The 19842-nt window shown below is 40.1% G+C and overlaps 1 protein-coding gene across 1 annotated transcript in view; it reads left to right on the top strand.

Annotated features, from left to right (window-relative positions):
* slc4a3 (solute carrier family 4 member 3) overlaps nt 1-19842 on the top strand; it is a 66854-nt gene that overhangs the window by 26346 nt on the left and 20666 nt on the right. Inside the window, exons 3-7 of the mRNA XM_046054103.1 lie at nt 1611-1788; nt 3901-4151; nt 4346-4527; nt 7838-8061; nt 19677-19819. Of these exons, the coding sequence (XP_045910059.1) occupies nt 1611-1788; nt 3901-4151; nt 4346-4527; nt 7838-8061; nt 19677-19819 (978 nt within the window). The remainder of the gene's footprint in view (nt 1-1610; nt 1789-3900; nt 4152-4345; nt 4528-7837; nt 8062-19676; nt 19820-19842) is intronic.

The following is a 19842-nucleotide window of genomic DNA, read 5'->3' as shown; positions in this document are numbered from 1 at the left end:
AATACATTTTTGAGGTTTCTCCTGTGAGAAATACAAAGCGAAAACAGGGTGTGGGGCCATCTGTGGTGGGTTTAAATTTGCACAGACACAATGAAAAGCTTTGTTGGCGGTAGATTTATTTTGCCATTCACAGTCCACAATTTTAAATACTTGCATGTGGTGTGTTGAGACAGTTTCACAATAACATAGATGTACTGTAGAATCGGTCGTGGAACATTAATCACATTAATTACCGGCGATCACGCCTTTGGTCGTGTGTGTGTGTGTGTGTGTCTATCTGCAGCTAGTCTTGCATATTACTGGACCATATCAGCCTAATATTTTCTCTGCACATTTATGACTGTATCCTCAAGGACCTCTCGTGGTTGCGGTGATTCACACTTTTCGAAAAACCTTTTTTATTGACTGAGCTTATCGTAAAGCTTAGACTTTGCTCTTTTCAGGAATAGTCGCCATTTTACATTATGCGTTACGACGTAGCAATAGGCATTTCTGGCAGTAGGCTAGGCAAAAAACAAAGCTTGCCTAGTCTGCTGCAGGGTGCATTTTGGTCTTTGGTGGTCACAAAAACTAAAAACTCCATAGAAAAGTTTGGTCTCATCTTGAACCAGAATAATTCCATACCAGATATGTTATGATTGTCTAAAGTTAGGCCATAGTAGGTGAATAAATCCCTGTTGTTGTTGTTGTTGTTGTTGTCTTTGCCACCACCATGTTGACTGTGAGGGAGGGACAAGTGAGAGTTCAAATCTTCTTTGTTTGGGAGGGAAGAGGGAGGTAGGGAGAGCTTTTTATTTTGTGGGGTGTGTTACAACAAAATATTCTTAATAAATAAGAATGTTCAAATTCAGGCGTTTTCTTGCTATTCATTGTTTTCTTTATTAAGTTTAAACCGAAGAGTTGATGTTAACAAACTGGAGAAGTCATTTGAACCCAGGTTACAATAGTGAGAAAAGCTGAGACTGTGCTGTACAAAAACACTTTACTTAAAACATTACGTACATCTAAATAAGAATATAAGAAAATTTCTTCCCTTCAATCTGTTACTTTCATGCATGCACACTGGACACACAGCCTGCCCTCACTCCCTGATTCCCACCCACATCATGTCCCCAGAGACACCTGGTGGAGACTCTTCTAGTTTGTTCCGTGTTCATCCTGGATTAGGATTTTACTTTCATTTAGCTTGAATCTGCTGCATGTGTGGCTGTTAACCTCTGACATCAGAGCGAAGCTGGGTTTTGGGCTAGCCACAAGAATGTCTGATTGCATTACACACTGGGCTAATACAGTAGCACAATTCGTGTAATCATCAAGCTTCAAAATCAGAGCAATGGAAATGGAAATATGGGCATGGAAATATGCTCTTAATTAAAACGCAGTGAGTTTGATTCGTACTTAACTGAAATGTCTGAAATTCACAGCTATTGCTTGCTGATTGTGACAGAAGAGCCCACATATGAAGATATCTCCATTTTATGCTTCCTCTGATGCACTTTTACTTTTTGCAATTCTTCTCTTTTACTGCTCTCACCTCGTTGACTCTTTCTCTCTTGCGATTTCAACTGTTTTCAAGTGAAAATGCCCCCTTTCTCTCCATCCTTCTTCAGCTGAAGGTGGAGGAGGAAGATGAGGAGGGCTCAGCGGAGGAACAAGAAGAAGAAGAGGAGGAGGAGGAGAACTGGGACAAAGTGCTGTCTGTGGAGCGCTTCGGAGACATCATCAGTGACTCTGCTTCCACCAGTGGAGACAGGATGGGCCGACACTACACTGAGAAAGACTTTGAATGTAAGAAAAGCTACTATGTACAGCTTACAAGTAAAAAGCACACATTATACCTTCAATCACACAAGAAGTTTCACTTCAAACTGTTCTGTAATCCAGTGCATTGATCCACATTTTTATCAGAAAGCTGTCTACTCAGAGTAAGAATGCATTCGTTTCCATTAGTTTATTCCATTTGACAGATTACTTTTTTCAGTGGTGTGGACTCATGACTTGGACTCGAGTCAGACTCGAGTTACAAAAACGATGACGTTAGACTTGACAAAATCAAAGAAGACTTGCAACTCGACATTGACTTTAACGGCAGTGACTCGTGACTTCACTTGGACTTGAGCCTTTTGACTCGAGCTGATTTGACACCCTCCCTCCCCAAATATGAATTATGATAGGCTATAGAAAAAAACTGCGCAGCGCATCAGCATAGCGCTGTGATAATTCAATTTTAATCTCAATTACGACGGCTTTTCGGGTTGATGCATATATAATAGTTTTTAAAAACGAGGTATTAAATTTCAATCAATGATGTTTCCTAAAGTCAATAATCCTGTTGAATAACTGTGATCTCAATATTGACCAAAATAATTGTGATGAAGGTTTTTGCCATATTCGAGCAGCACTACATGAAAATTTTAATTCAGTACTGCTTTTTTAATTTTTAACTCTTGTTAAAAATATGACAGGGTTTTAAATTTGGTGAAGAGCGCATTATGACTTGTTTAGGACTCAAAACTCAAATTTTAAGACTTGTCGGTCTTGACTTGTGACTTGACTGGGACTTGCTTGACTTGATCGATCTGGACTTGGGGCTCGACTTGGGACTTGAGTGCTAAGATTTGAGACTTGTGACATGTAAAACAAGCACTTGGTCCCACCTCTGCTTTTTTTTCAGTAATGAGTAGTGTAAGGGATGACAATTTGAAATACAGTGTTGACATTACACTTACTAATTCCAGTAAAGCTCCGTTACTTTGACATTTGGGGGTCGGCTTGTTTCTGGCAGTTTGATGGAGGGTTGATGTCAGTTCAGTGGAGCGACAGTGCCGAACATTTTAGCTTGGCACAGCGTTGGTCAACATAAAACGTTACTGATTAGTTATGTTAGCAGGCGTACACACCTAGCCGAGATGGTGAACATGGTAAACATCATTCCTGCGAAAGATCAGCATGCTAGCGTTGTATTTGTGACCATTTTAGCATGCTGACGTTAGTATAAAGTGCCTAAGTGCAGCCTCACTGAGCCTCACTAGCATGCCTAAAGTCTTGTTCCAATAACCTCCATATTAATTATTTTTGTCATATCGTAATACAATTATATACATGTGTTCATGTGTGTATAAATACACGTCTGATCTTGATCTTGTACATCATAGTGTGACCTGTATTATGTAAAGAGATTTCGAGCAGGGCACCAGATTCCTTATATATGAGTTTATCATTGGATTAGTATTAGAGAGATTAGCAGATAGATACCACATACTCTGGCAGGAGATAATAGTTGCTAAGATTAGCTAGAGCTGCTTTCTTTTGATGTTTATTAAACAGTGCATTTCTCCAATATTGCAGACTAATTAAAATCTAAAGCTTTTGTTTGCATTGTGTCTTCGAAGTGTTTAAAAGGGATAGAGGGCATCTCTTCTGAGAATAGAACAATTCTTTTTCTTTGCATGTTTTATTAAATGAATTTAAAAGCCTGTGGCTTAAAAAACAGTACTTGTTCCTGAAAGGCAGTGTGTGTTGTAGACTAACTATTTATATATGGTGCTGTAGCTATACAACTGATTTCAAGGTTATTGTTAGTCTTGGTTGGAATTATTCTGTGTTAAATCAATATGTAATGGGTCCAGGCGTATTCAAGACAGGCTGAAATGTGTTTCAGTATTACAACCTCCCATGATGAGGAGAGCTTGTGACTTACCATTTGCACTGTGAGCTTAGCTTCACATCAAATCCACAGAAATATCAATTACACCCTTGACTCGTACTTTGTGTTGCTAAACCTGAGAGACAGTTAATGGACAAATCATGACACACTGCATGATACGATCTACACAGTCAGTAGACATTTGACACAATGATGTACTATTGATTTTATTCTTCGTTTTGTTGGAACCGCAGATCACAGACACACATTTCACCATACACACCACCCCTTATCCACTCACCTGCCCGTGCCCCAGCGTTTACGCAAGAGGGTGCACAGCACGGACAGAAGGCGGAAAAAGAAACGGAAGAAAAAAAAGACGTCTCTGGCCCCCTCCAATGTTACACCGACCATCCACGAGGTAGACGAGGAAGAAGCGGAGTCTGAGACCGACGGACAGGGGGTGGCTGCCACACCCACAGAGCTACTTGATGTCCAGCCACAGGTAAAATAAGACGGAGAAGACGTGGGATATCTACCGTGTAAAGGTGGCTAAATTCATACAGTTTATGCAGGCTGATCCTGAGACGGCCAAGTCGTGAACATGTGCAACTGAACTGGTGCAGGAGTGCTATTACCACAGAATAGCCAGGTATTAGCATATTCCTCTATTCTTACTGATTTTCCTCTTCCTCTCAGTTTAGTTTGGGGAGCCAAGAGGACTTGGAGGAACCCCTTCCACTTACTACCTTTCACATGGAAAACGAACAACATCAATTGTCAACGAAAGCCACATCCATTCTGACAAAGGGGGAGGCTCGTAATGGGGAAATTGCTGTTTTTGGACAGAACGAGGATGGAGAGGAAGCCGCTTGCAGCAGGTCGGCTATTACAACATCTCAGCTTGTTCTGTTTGTACTGCAGACTTACACGGGTTTCTATACAAGTAGTAGTACATGTAGGTACTACTAGGACATTGATTCAGTTAAAAGGGAGGACTTGTATGGAATCAATTTTTTGTAAGTGTGTGAAAATGTTTGAATGTGATTCTGAATATCTGAAAATCCCAAAGTTTACAGGTACGGTACTATTCTACAGGTAGTGTTGTAGTCAAGACCGCCCAAACCGAGACCAAGTCAAGACCAAGACCAGTGCCCCACATTACATGATACACAATAAAATGTGGAACGAGATCAAAGGTACTTCTCAAATTGATCTGAAAGATCCAAATTCCCATTAAAACAGCCACATACAAACACTAAGAGCTGAAATCAACGTAACCAGGGGAGGGGGGGGGACAGTAGTTCACGGGAAGAACACATTTTAATTAGGGTTATTGGTTGCATTTAAAGAAATATGTTTTACATCCAATCAAAGTTAGGATGTTAACAAATAAATCAGACAATGCAAAAGCAATTTGTTGATATTGGCTGGTCTTGAAATAAAATCCAGAGTCCTCAATGTCCGAAACGGAGTACCAATGTGGTCCAGTCTGAGACGAAAGCAAGACCTTCAAAACGTGGTCTTAAGACCAGACGCTATCTACAGGTACAAAACAAACCTACAGTTACAAGTAGTTTTGTCCCATCTCATTGTCAGATCTCATTTGATTATCCAATCAGGAATGTTCATCATCCAATCACAGATCCAGGGAGGCGGGCCCTTCTTGCAGGGAGTTTTGGCTTCAAAATAACAGACAGTGAATGCATTTCCATAATCCATATATATATATCACAAACCAAAGTGACCAGAGTGATAATTCTTTGCTTGCCTAATTTATGTTGATCCAAAACGAGTACTTGTGTTGTGTTTACTTTTCTCCCTAGTTTTTTTGCTTTTACGTGACGACGTGGATTGAAATATATTTTTGACTTAGCTTCAATGTTCTGTTCAACATGACTGTAGTCTAACTTTACAGCAATGTGACAGACTGCGAAAAACAGCAAAAAAAGCTCCCCCCCCCCCATAATCTGTTATTGGATGGTCAACTGATATTCCTGATTGGATGGTCAAATGTGGGATAAAAGTGCTTGTAACTGTAGGTTTGTTTTGTACCTGTAGAATCGACCCGTACCTGTAAACTTTGGGCTTTTCAGATATTCAGATACACATTCAAACTTTTCCACACAGCTACAATACATTTGGGACAGTATTTATTCCATAGACTTGGGGCACACTGCGATATTATATTATTAATGTTTTTTATCTAAACAAATCAAATTAATATTTATATTGTGAAAGGCATCGCATGTAGTAGCAAACCTACAGAGAATTCCTCCTGGCTCTGCGGCTCCTCCCACTTCTACTGAGCCTTCCTCTACTAAGCATCTTTCAGCAAACTGCTTTGCTAAACTAAGAACGGGTGCAAATCACACAGCTAAAAGATGAGTGAACATTGGACTTCCACTCGTCAGGGCGACTTGAGAGAATGCTAATGTTGCTACGTGTCTTCTCTTCGCCGACGAGCTTTATAAGATGATAATTTGTCAGTGTTGTGTTTATAGCTTAGACTGCTGCCCCCTCGTGTGGCTAAAAACACATTCATGTAATTAGTAACACCCGTGCCTTTGCTGCTATAGCGAGGTAAAATGTCTGCTGTATGAAAGGCCAATTTCTGTAGTCAACACAGGTTATATTGATTTATCCTCAACTACTTCATGTTCCAAAACACATCCATGGGAAATTAATGAGACTGTTGAATCATATAATGTTGTTCAGCTGAAAAGGCTGTAAACAAAACATTGATAAATGTAATAAATCATCTCTTAAAGTAGTTATAGCCTTTTTAATATTTTGGCAAGATGCGCAAAATTAGCATTCATTTGGTCTTGAGTTTCTGGCCACCTGATGAACGTCAGTCCAGTATTTACTCTCCTTTTAGCTCTGTGTTGGGGCTTTTTTGCGGTAAACAGCAGCCGGCTGTGGCTGGAAACAAGGATGATGAGAGCAGTGCTAATGAAACAAAGTTGAGGGCCATAAAACTAAAACAATCAGCTTGAAGATGCCGTGCGGAACTGCAGAGTTGGGTGAAAATGCGCTGTGGGTTCATCACTGTGAGCACCTCCTTTCACATTACACACTGTCTTTTGATCCATTGTGATTGATTCCTATAATAGTAGATTGTGCAGCTTCAAAGGTTGTTTGTCCTTTTATTATTGTCCATTTAATAAGTCTGTTTCACCAGGGAGTGTTTACTGGTAATGTAGAATGAAACAGATGTTACACAGAAGTACGTTGCTATGGTTACCTGCCGTTTAATATGCCTTGTAGATGGGTTTACCGTGGATTGGTTAAACTCACACAAGAACAATGTTTGTGGTGTACTTTCAAATTTATCAGCCGCCTGCCAGCCTGACAGAAATGAGTGTTGCTGGCCATGCTATAAGAAGGAATACAGATATCAAAGCTGGATTAAAGATAATTGAATTCATTTTTAATGGTTTATTTTTCTTTCTAAATTCAGAACTGACTCCCAGCATCAAATGTAAATGTTAAATGTACAATTTTAATAAAGAAATGCTTTTCTGAGCAGCAAAAGATACAAGCAACAGAAAACAGAATCGAGCCGACAAGAAGATAGGATATTTTCGATTCTCTTCTAACACAGATTGTTTCTGCTCTTATTGCATGCATGGACTCAGATGTGAACTTTAAATTAGCAACTTAAATGTTTCATTAGGAATGTAAACATCAAACATATCAACACACACTAATAACCCATATATAAAGCTCTTAAGGCTGTGATGCTTACGGCTCCAGCTGAATCGTAGGTACTAGAACACTCATTTGTCCAGCAAACATGATAACCATCATGGAGTTTTCTGCTGGGATGTGAGGGGCCCCATGCTGATTCAGGTATTTGTGTCTGACAATGCCTGGTTGGATAAAAGCCCAGAAACGCCACCGCCTGTACCATGCAAGATGGGTTTTGAGTGAACGCAGCCGAGGATGACTCAGGGGGTTGGTGAGGAGATCCTGGCCTGCTGCTGTGTTGTGAAGCCCTCTACTGGTGAAGAGACAGCAATGCAACCAAGAGGCACAACACAGAGCATTTCAGTCAGCAGCTTCATTTAATTCTCTAAATTTCAACACATTCGTATGACATTATTTCCCAATGTCGTATGGAGCTTATTTAACATTTTATAATTTTAAATTTTTTTTTTACCAATATCTATATTTGCTTTTTGTCAGTGTTCCAGGATCAGATCCCTCAAGTTCAACCATGACCCGCGGCTGGTTCTGTAGGAAGCCCGTCCACCATCGCCTGGCGGGCGCCCAGCGGAGCAACTATGACCTGCGGGAGCGGATCTGCATAGGCAGCATGACTGCTCTGGAGACAGCCATCTACCAGCAGGTGCCCACTGATGAGGCTGAGGCCCAGATGTTGGCCAGTGCCGATCTGGATGACATGAAAAGTAAGGGAGATATAATTAAGGGCTTTTAGGTGACGGGCACTGTAGATAATACTAATAATAATACACTTTATTGTATTTAGAGTGCATTACCACAATAAAATTAGTGCTTCACATGAAAGTAGACATAGAATTAACATAAAAACAGGGATAGAACGCCACAATTAATGTAAAATACAATGGAGAATAAAACCCACTTGATGATAATAGTAAAAACAAGACAAAAATGAGGAATGCATAATATAAGATGGAAAATAAAGACCACTGAATAATAATAGTAAAAATAAAGATGAAAATAGAATAAAAGGAAAAGACGGTAAAATACAGCTAGTGTAGCAGTGCATAAGTGCGAAGCAAAGTGCAGAAGGAGTTTCCAGCCTGTATTAGGAAAGTCATAGCTAATTAAAGTCCAGAGATACGTTTTTTCTTTTCTCTTGGAACCTTCAATAAAGCAGCAGCAGATAATTGCAGTGCTCTTAAAGGCAAGTAGTTAACAAGGGAGTTAGCAATGTAGCGTTAGCTCATTAAGGGCTTTGTATATTAGGAGGAGGACCTTAAAATCAATTATTAAAGCAACATTATTTAGTAATTTTATCTTACAATAACAGCCTAAAATCATTTTGATGGTACACTCTGTAATTGCCACTCTGGGCCGCAGCGCCTGTCATAGCACTATGTAGCTTTGGGCTCCCAGGCAGGAAATCTGTCACCAGAACGGCATAATTTGGCATTTACGGCACTACGTCACACACCAACACAACTCTTCAGCAAGCAAGCTATAAGAAGAAGCAAAAAGCAGAGACAGTACTCGTACAGTAACGTTAACAACGTCTGAGTGTAGCCTCCTAAGTTTGTTAACGTCACCTCAAGATCGCTAGCTATGGGCGAGTGACCGAGCAACATTGTATCACTTTTTTAACATAACAGCTGGGCCAGCGAGCAACAAAAAGCGACATGGCAGAGAAAAAAAAAGAGGATTTTGACAGATGAAGCTAAGAAGAGAAAAGGAGAGTGATCAAGCAAGAGGCTCCTGGATGCCGGCTGGCATTCTTTCTGTTGGAGCAGTAAAGTAATATTGCTGTGTCTTGTGTTGTTGCACTTCATGTTTGGCTGTGTTAGCAAAGTTGTCCACTTGCTAGTTGTGCATCATAAGTAATACAATCATAACAATGCAAGTGTCCAGCTGTCCTTATTTACGTCAGCAGTCAGTTACACTCGGGGCGCCAAATTACACCAAATCTTACATGATGTTGCTTTAATGTTACAGGGAGCCAGTGCAGAGCAGCTAGAACTGGAATAATCAACGCTCTCCTCTCGGTTTTGGTTAATAGTCGAGCTGAATAAGCGGAAGTCTCTCCGTTTTTTGTAGGAGACCAGTAAAAAGTGCGTTACAATATAGAGTCGGCCTGAAATAAAGGCATGAATCAGTTTTTCAGCATCTTTCTGATCGTTTTTGATGATCTCAACTCCTGGGTGAAAGTGTTTAGAGGTGTTTTTAAAAAAATATTTTGTCAGCCAATAATCCTGTGTTAAACAAAGATGTTATTTTAATGTTTGTTTTTTTGCCTATCTGCAATGATAATACGTGTTAAAATCTGAATCAGTTGCAGCCTTGTAGCATATTTGGTTCTATAAAGTCATGACATTGCTGTGCCACTACAGTGTTATCAGTAGGCTGAAGAACTACCTTTAAATGTTCTTATTGCTATTGAGAACAAAAGCTTTGGAGCAAGGCAACGGGAGATGATTCCCTCTGATGCTTGTTTGGTTTGATTGAGTTGAACTCAGGTTCATTTGCACCCTTGGTGCAGATCTTTTGAGCAGGTGTGAATCCAGCAATTACACTCGGGTATGGACCAAACAACGGCTTAAGGGCGCTTTAACGCCTGTAGTTCGGTTCATTTGGTCCGGACCAAGTGAAAAATATTATACACTGTTGCATTTTAGTTCTGGTCCGCATCATGTTCACGCTGCAGTTTTACAGACGAACCAGAGAAGTAACCATGACCTTACACAGACGTACAGGTAACTTGTTGATTGGACAGCTTTGGCGACTGTCATCCTGCATCATCAGGACCCACGTGGGGAAATCAAACTCCGGTGACTGACAGAAGTCTGTGCAGCACTTTCACGCTTCTGATCTGTATCGCAAAGAGCTCACGAAGTAAAAATTTATTATAAGCATGATTAGCAATGCTAGGCAGCAGATCGACCGCATAGCCTATTATGAATAATAAAGTAAAAACAGGACATGTACAGTAATAATTCGGGGCTTATTCGCCTATAGTATACTGTGGTATCGCTGTCACACATTTTTTATGGACTTAATGAACCGACAGGGTAAACTGAATACTACTTGCCCTCTTTTTTTAACAGATTTTAACCTATTAATCAGGGAAATACCCGCGCTGACAAGTAGGCCATACCATATAAAATGATTTTTATAAACATAGCGGCTTATACAGATCAATTATAAGATCGGTGAACACGTGTCGCTGTTAGCAGATGGATTTATTAGTGCTTTGGAAATGATGCTCAGATCACATCTCTGCTATCGTAAAATCCTGTGTTTGGTTCGTTTGCTTTCAAACCACAAGTGAACCGCACCAGAGTTAGTTTGTTTGGTCCGCTTTTGGTGCACACCCGAGTGCGACTGCTGCATTCACACCTGCCCAAACGAACCGCACCAAGGGGCAAAACGAACTCTAGTGCCATTCAACCGAACTAAACAAGGCAGGTGTGAAAGCACCCTAAGAGGGGGTCTCGGCCCAGTTCCAAACTGCGGGCTCTGGGTTAACAGGCTCTAGTAGTGCAGATTGCGTCTTTAATTACACTAATAACTGCATCTAGATATCTACACTGTGTGGCTATGCAGAGTGTGATAGAACTACACTTAGCAGGATGCAGTAATGTTAGCAGTAATATTTTCTGATGTAACAATCTGTTCATCTGGTTGTATGGACATTGCCTTTCTCTTTGATCTGTCCTCCCCGCAGTGCCACTGTCAGCATGCCATGGTACTCGCACATAAGAGCGTGCTCTCTCCGTGAATCGAAAGGTTACTGCTTTTCTCGCTCCAGAATTACCTATACCAGTGTTACCTCAGCACACATGTGGTTTTGTTTATAAATTCTGGTTCTCCTGCAAAAAGGGCAGCGTGAAAGCGAACCATACCAAACAAAAAATATCAACGTTGTATTTGGTCCAGAACAAAGCAAGTGAACTAGTGGACTTTCCTGGTCTGAATGCGCCCTAAATGGTAGTTTATGAGCTTATTCAGTTTTACTTTTATAGGTTATATATCAGTCGGTGACTATGCTTACCAATTCTCCTTTAGACCTCCATGATAGCACCTAATGTGGTTCCCAGGATAGTTCTGATAAAATTGGCTATAGAGTTCATGTAGGGTTGCATGTGGTTCAGCCTGTGTATTTATGCTGGTTATTCATTTCCCCAAATTTAAAAAAAAGTTTATGCCAAATATTAGTAAGATTAAAGTTATTGGTAAATCCCAGACGTTTCCATAGGTGTGTGTTGGCCTGCATTGAGGGATGTCAGTATTGGAGGCTAGTTCAAAGAAATGATGGCTAGTTTGATTTTCCTGGCCTTCACTAATCGGATCCTTGGCATATAAGAGATATTTCACATGGAGTATGGTAAGTGTCTCAAGACTGTATACTATAGTTAAATAAATTCATCAATATATTATTTATGTCAGTGGTAATGGGACAGTCATTTTTGATAGACATTGTTAAAATATCTTGTTATTATTCCTGCCTCTTTGAAATAGTGGTCGACCTGGAAAGCCTGTTGCAATGTTTACTGACTTCCTTGCTGCTCTGGTTCCTGACCATTGACATGTTTTGTTTTGTTTTTACTGCTGCCTCTGACTTGGCTCCACTGTGGGCGTCCCACACATTCTGTCTTATGAAACCAACCCACACAGCTCCTGGCCCCTGCATACACTGGTAAAAATAAGCTTCCAACAAAACAACACAAAGGATGGACGACATAAAAAATTTCATTCTCATAATATCTGTAATTGATAGTCCCATTTAGGTTGCCTATAATAAAGAGAACTCCAGAATACTCCTGGATCTTCATCATAGTTTCTTTTACCTTGATGTATATAAGTTTACAGATCTTGTTGTAATACGAGACACTGAATCAAATGTATTAACACAGTGCATCAGTAGCATAATTAGGGCAGAAAATAGCATTTATATTCAGCTCACATCCTCATCTCCTCTTCAAAAAAAATGATTCTTAAAATAAATTGCCATTTCTTTCAGAGTTTATCTTACCCAATGCCTTCCGAAAGTAGCATGTTAGTACAGTACATGGTAGAGAGACCATAGCTGTTGATCTGACAGGAGAGTGCTTCTGGATGCATTGTTCTGTTGAGGGTCTCGAACGACCAAATTTGGCAAATTTCATTAAACATTTATGTGGTTTTCTATTTAAGAATCCTGACATGACTGCTTGCCTTCACCTCAGCTAAAAGCTTAGCTACTCAGCACAACTGCTCACAGCTAGTGAATGGAGAAGAAAAAACATAAAATGGCAGATTTCTTCACTTCACTGATGTCTGTAGATCCACAGACGCCTTTATGCAGAATTTACATTGTTTTTTTTTTTTTATTCCTGTAAATCCAGGTTTGTCTTATTTTGTCGAAAGAGAATCTGTGTCATCTCATGCACGCAGAGCAGCAACTAACCCACTTGCAAAGTGCAAAAAGCAAACACTGTGTGGTTAGAAAGTATACAGGTGCTGATACTGAGGTCTGAAACGTGATGTATCATTACACGTTGAAGGAAACACCAAAGTAAAAGTTAATCAATTCATATAGTTTTAGTTCACTCAAGATTAGAGTCTGCAGCATCTGTCAGTTGTTTATTATAAACAGGAATACGCATGTACGCGCATCCAACGCACATGTTCGGTTAAAGTTAGGAAGGGAAAGAGAACAAAAGGACAGAAGAGGAGAGAGGGACGGGGAGGCAAAAGCTCTCTCGCAGCATTCAGGGGCAATAATTAACAGATGCTGCAGTCGATTCTACTTTAGCAGGGACCCTGCCCCTGGCCTTTCCTGCTTTAACAGAGCAGAGTAGTCATTGACTGTTTAGGAACCATCTGGAAACAGAAAACAGGACTGTCACTCGAAACAAGCTATCGGCTTTGTAGGCAGTGATGCTCAACATTGATAGGCCATGTATATCACCGCTGTATGTCCCTCTGTTTCAGTCTGGTAATCTGTAATCTTCAATTGTGAGTTGATTTTAGTCTTATTATGAACTTTGGGTGACTTATTCATTGAAACTTCAAAATCAAATAAGCTGCAAATTCAAGCTAAAAGTTGAAAGAGGTGAGAGTTTCAGCCAATTACCATCGCCTTCACCAGCTGAAGTTATGACGTCACTGACAAATTAATGTTTATCATTTCACAAAACTATGAAATTAAACTGAATAGTATAGTGTTCTCTGGGTAATGGTGAATAAATAATAAGTGTTAGCCAGTAAACAGGTGGCTGATTAGAGGCAGAGTTACTGGCTTATTGCAGAGAAATTGTTCCTGACACTGTGAGTCAGAAATCAGCTGTTAATCAGAGTGATGGCTTGTGGGAAGAAACTGTTCCTGAGTCTGTTGGTTGTGGCGTACAGTGCTCTGTAGCGCCTACCAGAGGGGAGGAGCTGCAACAGGTTGTGTCCGGGGTGAGATGGATCTGCAGTGATGTTTCCTGAAGTCCTGAATGGAGGGCAGGTTTTCACCGATGATCTTTTCTGGCATCCTGACTGTCCGTTGTAGTCTGCTCCTATCCTTTTTGGTGGCAGATCCAAACCAGACAGTGATGGACGTGCAGAGGACAGAGTGGATGATGGCTGTGTAGAAGTGAATCAGCAGCTCCTTAGGCAGGTTGAGCTTCCTGAGCTGGCGCAGGAAGTACATCCTCTGCTGGGCCTTCTTGATGATGGTGCCCGTGTTGGGCTCCCACTTCAGGTCCTGGGATATAATGGAACCCCAGAGCTGGTGTCAATCTCTGCGAAGTGACAAACAGCATTTCACAAGATTATTTTCATGTAAAAACAAGATATGTTGGTAGAAATCCAATGTTATGGAGACCCCAAATAGACCAGACGGTCCAAATATAGAAAATAATTATTTAATATAATAAACAATGTGTCATCTATCTCAGAAAAGAAAAATCAGTGTAGATACTTCCCACAAATTGTTCAGCCCAATAATGAACTCTTTCAGTAGTATGCTGAGCAAGCTATTTGGCTGTCTGGTTTGTCAGAAATACCAGTCAGTAAAAATGAAAATGCCTTCTGCTTTCTTGCAATATACAAGATATACACACACGCGTGCATGAAAATGCACAGTGACAGGGAGACACAATATTCAAGCATGTCAATCACGTTATAGAGAGGGTGCTGATTAGCTCTAGTTGGTGCACCTTTTGTGGACTAGTCAGACCACGACACCTCAGAGGACGCATGGTTTCCATGGAGACATCGGTACAGGAATGGTGCAGCTCGCTCTGATAATTAGCACCATGATATCTCACTAAGCAGAGTGCCGGAGCTGATCCGTAGGTGTTATTCTATTATTCTCACCAGTTAGGCTTTCGCTCTACAGTAGTAGTGTTTGTGTATTTTGAGTTCTCAGTGTATTTTTCTGCATGTGTCTCCTTTGTGTATATGTGTGCTTTTTTCAGTTTAATGCAATTCCGCTGGAGATGGGAGATGGCAACTTTGGAACTTGACCTTTACCCTCGTACACATCACATGGCTGGAAAGCGATGGCAACTCTTCTACTCCGTTCCACTTTATGTCGGTTTTCCAACAGCCACAAAGATCAATGGGCTGTGGACATCATTAAAAAAGGGCGGCACTACCATTCAGCTGACAGGCGGGTCTCACAAAGTAGACCAGCCCATATCATTACTTCCTTTTGAAGTTGCAGCTAAAGGGAATGCTGCTACTATGTATGCATCTCTCTGATTGTGGATCCAGCAGGGGGGCGTCTGCCTGAGGGTGTAGCTACAACTTTGCATTTTGTTTGGATTTAAGGCAAAAAAAATATTGAGGATCCTGTGTCTATAATATTTTTAGACTGAAGAGTGATCATTTGGACTGACATATTCTTTCAAAATTTCCAAGATATTTCTTTTTTTTGTGCTTGGTTCTTGCTTCATATAACTTATTATAAGTTGTACTCCCAGAACACAAGATATTTTATTTTTGGTTCCTTGAGGTGAAAGTATTTTTATACTTATCTGTAATCTGAGCTGGTTTACACATCAGTAATTTTGCACGACCAGAGCAATACATCAGAGGTAGGCTAGGCTGGTAGACCCAGGCTGATCAGAACAGTGACCCAGGGCGAGCAACGGCGCTGAAGAGTTGGAAGCCCTGGATGAGCAGTGTGTTCACTTGGAGAGAGGAGGATAGGAGGAGGTACCGACCGTGGAGATGACAGACATTGAGGGACAGGACAAGCAAGGCCATGGGACCTCTGATAAGAAGCGTTGCCTTGACCACTTTGCTCCAGAACGTCGGTGCAGTGTCCAAAAAGGCTTTGGCACTTCGAGGCAGCACTCATATGAGCACTGCAGCTCGTTGTCCAATGTGGAGGGGTTGGAGGACTTTGAAGAGTTTGTTTTGGATTTTGATGACTATGACTTGCTTGAGTCAATCCACACTCAACTGGAGTCAACAGTCGAGCCTATCCGTAAGTTGTGTGTAGTTGTGTGGAGATACACCTTTACTCTTACTGAGTAGCATTACATATCTGTCCATTCAAAGAGCTTTGACCGTTGCGAAAGTAACGTCAAGCTTCCGATGAAGGAAGTGCTGATGCAATCATAAGAAAATCACATGGGCGAGCATTTTAATCTGTTTTTTCATGGTTAATCGATGGGCGGGAACTCACTTGTTTCCATTGATTATGTAGCTTGCTGCTCGTCTAATTAATGGCAATGTAAGGCTCATTCATGGCCACACACAGAACTAAGTTGTCCACGGTATTGAGCGAATTGACACTGTGCTCGACTGCTCCTGCTTCCTGCTTTCCTATTGATCCAGTGGCACCCATTTGGCTTTAGGGTTAGCCACAGCTAGAGCGGAAAGATATTTCATTGACAAACAATGTGTGGTTCTGCTATTTTTATCCCAGTTTGGATAAACATGGCACATTTGTCCTGTGATGAAGCTAGGTTCCCACACATGCAAAAGAAATGAAGGTGATCCGCTTGCAATACCTTGACACATTTATAAGCGCTAATTGATGTAGTGTTAAGTTGTAGCTGAACACAGCTAGCACCAACTTTGTTACTCTGGGTACACAGGGTAGGAACTATAACATTTGTCCACATTTTGTCCTTCATTATTCTAATATAAAGTAATGGAACTGTGATTGGTACTCATATAGTTATCTCATAGTATATGACGCTAATAGCATTAACCAATGATTCATGATTGATATTATTGTTTGAATTTTGAGCAGTATTGCCGGTTGCCTTTTGATTACTGTGTCTGCCAAACACCATTAACCATTAATGTAAAGTTAAATGTGGCACTGAGCTTGTGTCAGCCTGTCTTTGATTTGTTCAAGTTCATTTTGGACAATAATGAAACCACTTGTCTTCATTTTAAATCTATTTTTTGGGCTGAAGGGAGGGTAGTGTCAGCTGGTAAACAATGAAATTTTGTAAAGACATTCATGATCCCCAGAAGATGAATTGTTGTGACTTTGGAGATCCCCTGATGATTCCTCTAGCCACATCATCAGGTCAAAATTACTTTGGATAGTGAAGAAATAAAGCTAATGACACTTTCATGAGCCTCAGCTGTACTTTGTGTTTAGTGCTATGTAGCAATTGTTAGCATCTTAAAATGCTAACCTAAGATAATGGCCATGGTAAACATGACTTGGTAAACATCAGCATGGTAACATTGGTATTTTGAACATGTTAGCATGATCATGTTAGGATTGTATAGCTTTACAGACCTGCTGGCGTGGCTGTAAACTCTCTCACAATGTAGCACAAAATTCTGGACCCTGTACATAGGCATTAACTATGGGCCCCCTATTCATTCTAATATCTTTGTGGGCCCTCCTCACATGAGGGCCATGTTAGTCCCCAAGTTAATAACCCCTGGCTACTAGCAACACACCATTTCTGACCCCTGCTCTTTATTTAGCAGGTCCTAAAATTGCAATTAGTGACCAAAGTGCATAACAGTTACCATGAATATTAACCATATCTGGTTAAGAAATATAACACAGACATGAAAAAACTCATAAACAGTTCGAAAGTATTTGCAAGGCTTTGAATGAAAATGACTTCTTAGTAAGGAACAAGCATTTAGAGGCACTGAAAAAAAAACTCATCAGTAGGTCCTTACTGACATTTATGCGTCAGATTGTAACCACTGTTTTATTTTGTATAGTTCATGGATAAATTTAGCCGTTATGCTTTATATCGGGATATCTAATTCCATTAAGCTTGTAATATAGAACCAATGCTTTTAAGCACTACCCATTAAATTGTTCATAATGTAATGTTTAAACTGGGTGTTTCTTTCTCTCAGTTTTATAAAGGCCAAATCCCTTCTCATTTTATACACATTAACAGTAAGACTTAGTCATTGAACAAATTAATGTGTAGTTAGGCTCTTGCAGATTAGTAACAGAAGTAAAAGGAAATGTCACTATATGCAATAAAATAAAAGAATAAAAGGGTTGGGTCCCTTTTGTTTTGGATTCAAATGAAGCTGGATAGTTTACATTATTTAGTTACCACTTTGGTGCAAACTAGATTTTTACAACAATTGATGTGGACAGCATGGCATCTGGCAAGCAAATCAAGTGGCTTATTATTTTTGATATTGAAGCAATTTGTTTTGGTCATTATTGGGAGTTATTTAATCTCTAAAAGGCACATAGTTTGGTATAATCAAAATTAGATGGTTACACAGGGATAGTTTAGCTGAGTTGTTTTCCTCAGTATAAGTATTAATCTAGAACATGTGTGTCTTATCATTGACCCAAGTGAGGAATACAGATTAGTCATGTGGCTGCTCATGTTGCCCATGTAAAGTCCCATCACAGAGAAAAAGCCAAAGGGTTTTTCTTCTAGTTTACTACAAAATAATTGATACTCAAATGTGTATGTGAATGTGAAACAAGGCTTTACAGTCAGTTATGTCTAATATTAAAAAACAATTGTGTTTGATTCGTAGGTAGACTTGACATTGCCTTTTAAAGACTCCCTAAAGTCACTCCAATTCCCCCTTTGCATAATATGGTATATTTTTATTTACATGTATTCAGGTTTGGATTTGGCAACTAGTACCCTATGGTGAGAGAAATCAGCTCATTCATATCAGATAGGAGGACAGGTTTTTCCCTTTGGCAACGCTACCATGTGAAATACAGTCTAACTTCATCTTGATTTAAATTTTTCTCTGTTTCCCTGAGGAGGGCATGATGATCAATGATCAATCTCTCACATCCACTTTGGTTACCTCTGGCTGCACATGTAAGATTAAAAAAGACAGTGTTTATTGAGTAGGAACTTATATTCAGCCATTGGCTGGTCTGACTAGTCGACAGCAGACTGAATGAAAATGTTTATTTCTAAGCTGCCCCAGATTTAATTCCTGACCTTAAATACACCAACCCCATGTCATAATGTAACCTCAAATGTCCTTCCGGTAATTGTGCTCTTACATCGTAACTGTGTTAGTGCTTTTGCCTGTTACAGCATTATTATTACTCTCAAATATTGATGCTTGAGCCTCTTTTAACGTATCAACAGGGAAATATTTCAGAATAGTCTCTGCTGCATTTTGAGCTTTGTCAAAATAAATAAAGCTAACAAAATGTTTATTGCAGTGGATCTCCTAATTTGCAGTAAAAACTTGCAAAACGACAGCTTCTTTTCTATGTTTTTCCTAAGTCCTAATTTTTCTATGTTTTTCCTGACCTAAATACCACCAAATACCTATAAAAACACATGCTGGGCCTCAAAATACTGAATACGTCAACTTTAGTATTTGGCTAACATATAATTATTACCTTAAATCACATTAAGACATCCCCTCTCTAAACACATTGCCACACAGGTGGCTAGCCTTTTTCTTTTCATTTCCCAGTTCCTTTATCCAAAGCTTCCCCTGTCTTTCATGGGAAATGATAGCTACGTCATCCTCCTCCTTATTATGCTAAATTCAATAAACTATGATTTGTGGGTCAAGGAAATTGAAAATGAAATGACTCTTTTTGAAATGACAGATGTCTGAGGGCAAAACCACCTTCTCTGTAACAGTTTCCAATGGCGTACATATATTCTCACTCACCCATGGAGCCTTTTCCTTCTCTTATTGGATGTTTTTCTGTCAGCTGGAAACTTAAACAGACATACAAATTTGATTTTTGATTTTCCAGCATGGAGCACATTTCAGAGTTAGAAAGGATGTTTTATTTGTTCACAGTCCTAAAAAGAGCATTTCTGGCTAATGGTTACTGAACGGACCCAGTTAGGTTGGTTTCTGAAATACTCAGCAATGTTGAACTTTTTCATTTTGACTTAAAATACTTGTGGCTGTTCAGGTCACAGATTTGAGGACAACCCCGGGGTGAGACGTCACCTGGTGAAGAAGTCATCACGATGTCTGGTGAACCGGGCCAACAGTTCCACACCGCTATGCAGTCTGAAGAAGAAGAAGAGAGCAGCAGATAAGAAAATTCATGAGGTTTACAGCAAACTTTTTTCCCC

The sequence above is a fragment of the Micropterus dolomieu genome, linkage group LG07 (assembly GCF_021292245.1).
Source record: "Micropterus dolomieu isolate WLL.071019.BEF.003 ecotype Adirondacks linkage group LG07, ASM2129224v1, whole genome shotgun sequence".
NCBI lineage: Eukaryota > Metazoa > Chordata > Actinopteri > Centrarchiformes > Centrarchidae > Micropterus > Micropterus dolomieu.
The sequence above is the reverse complement of the archived record's forward strand: the minus strand, read 5'-3'. Positions and strand labels throughout refer to the sequence as shown.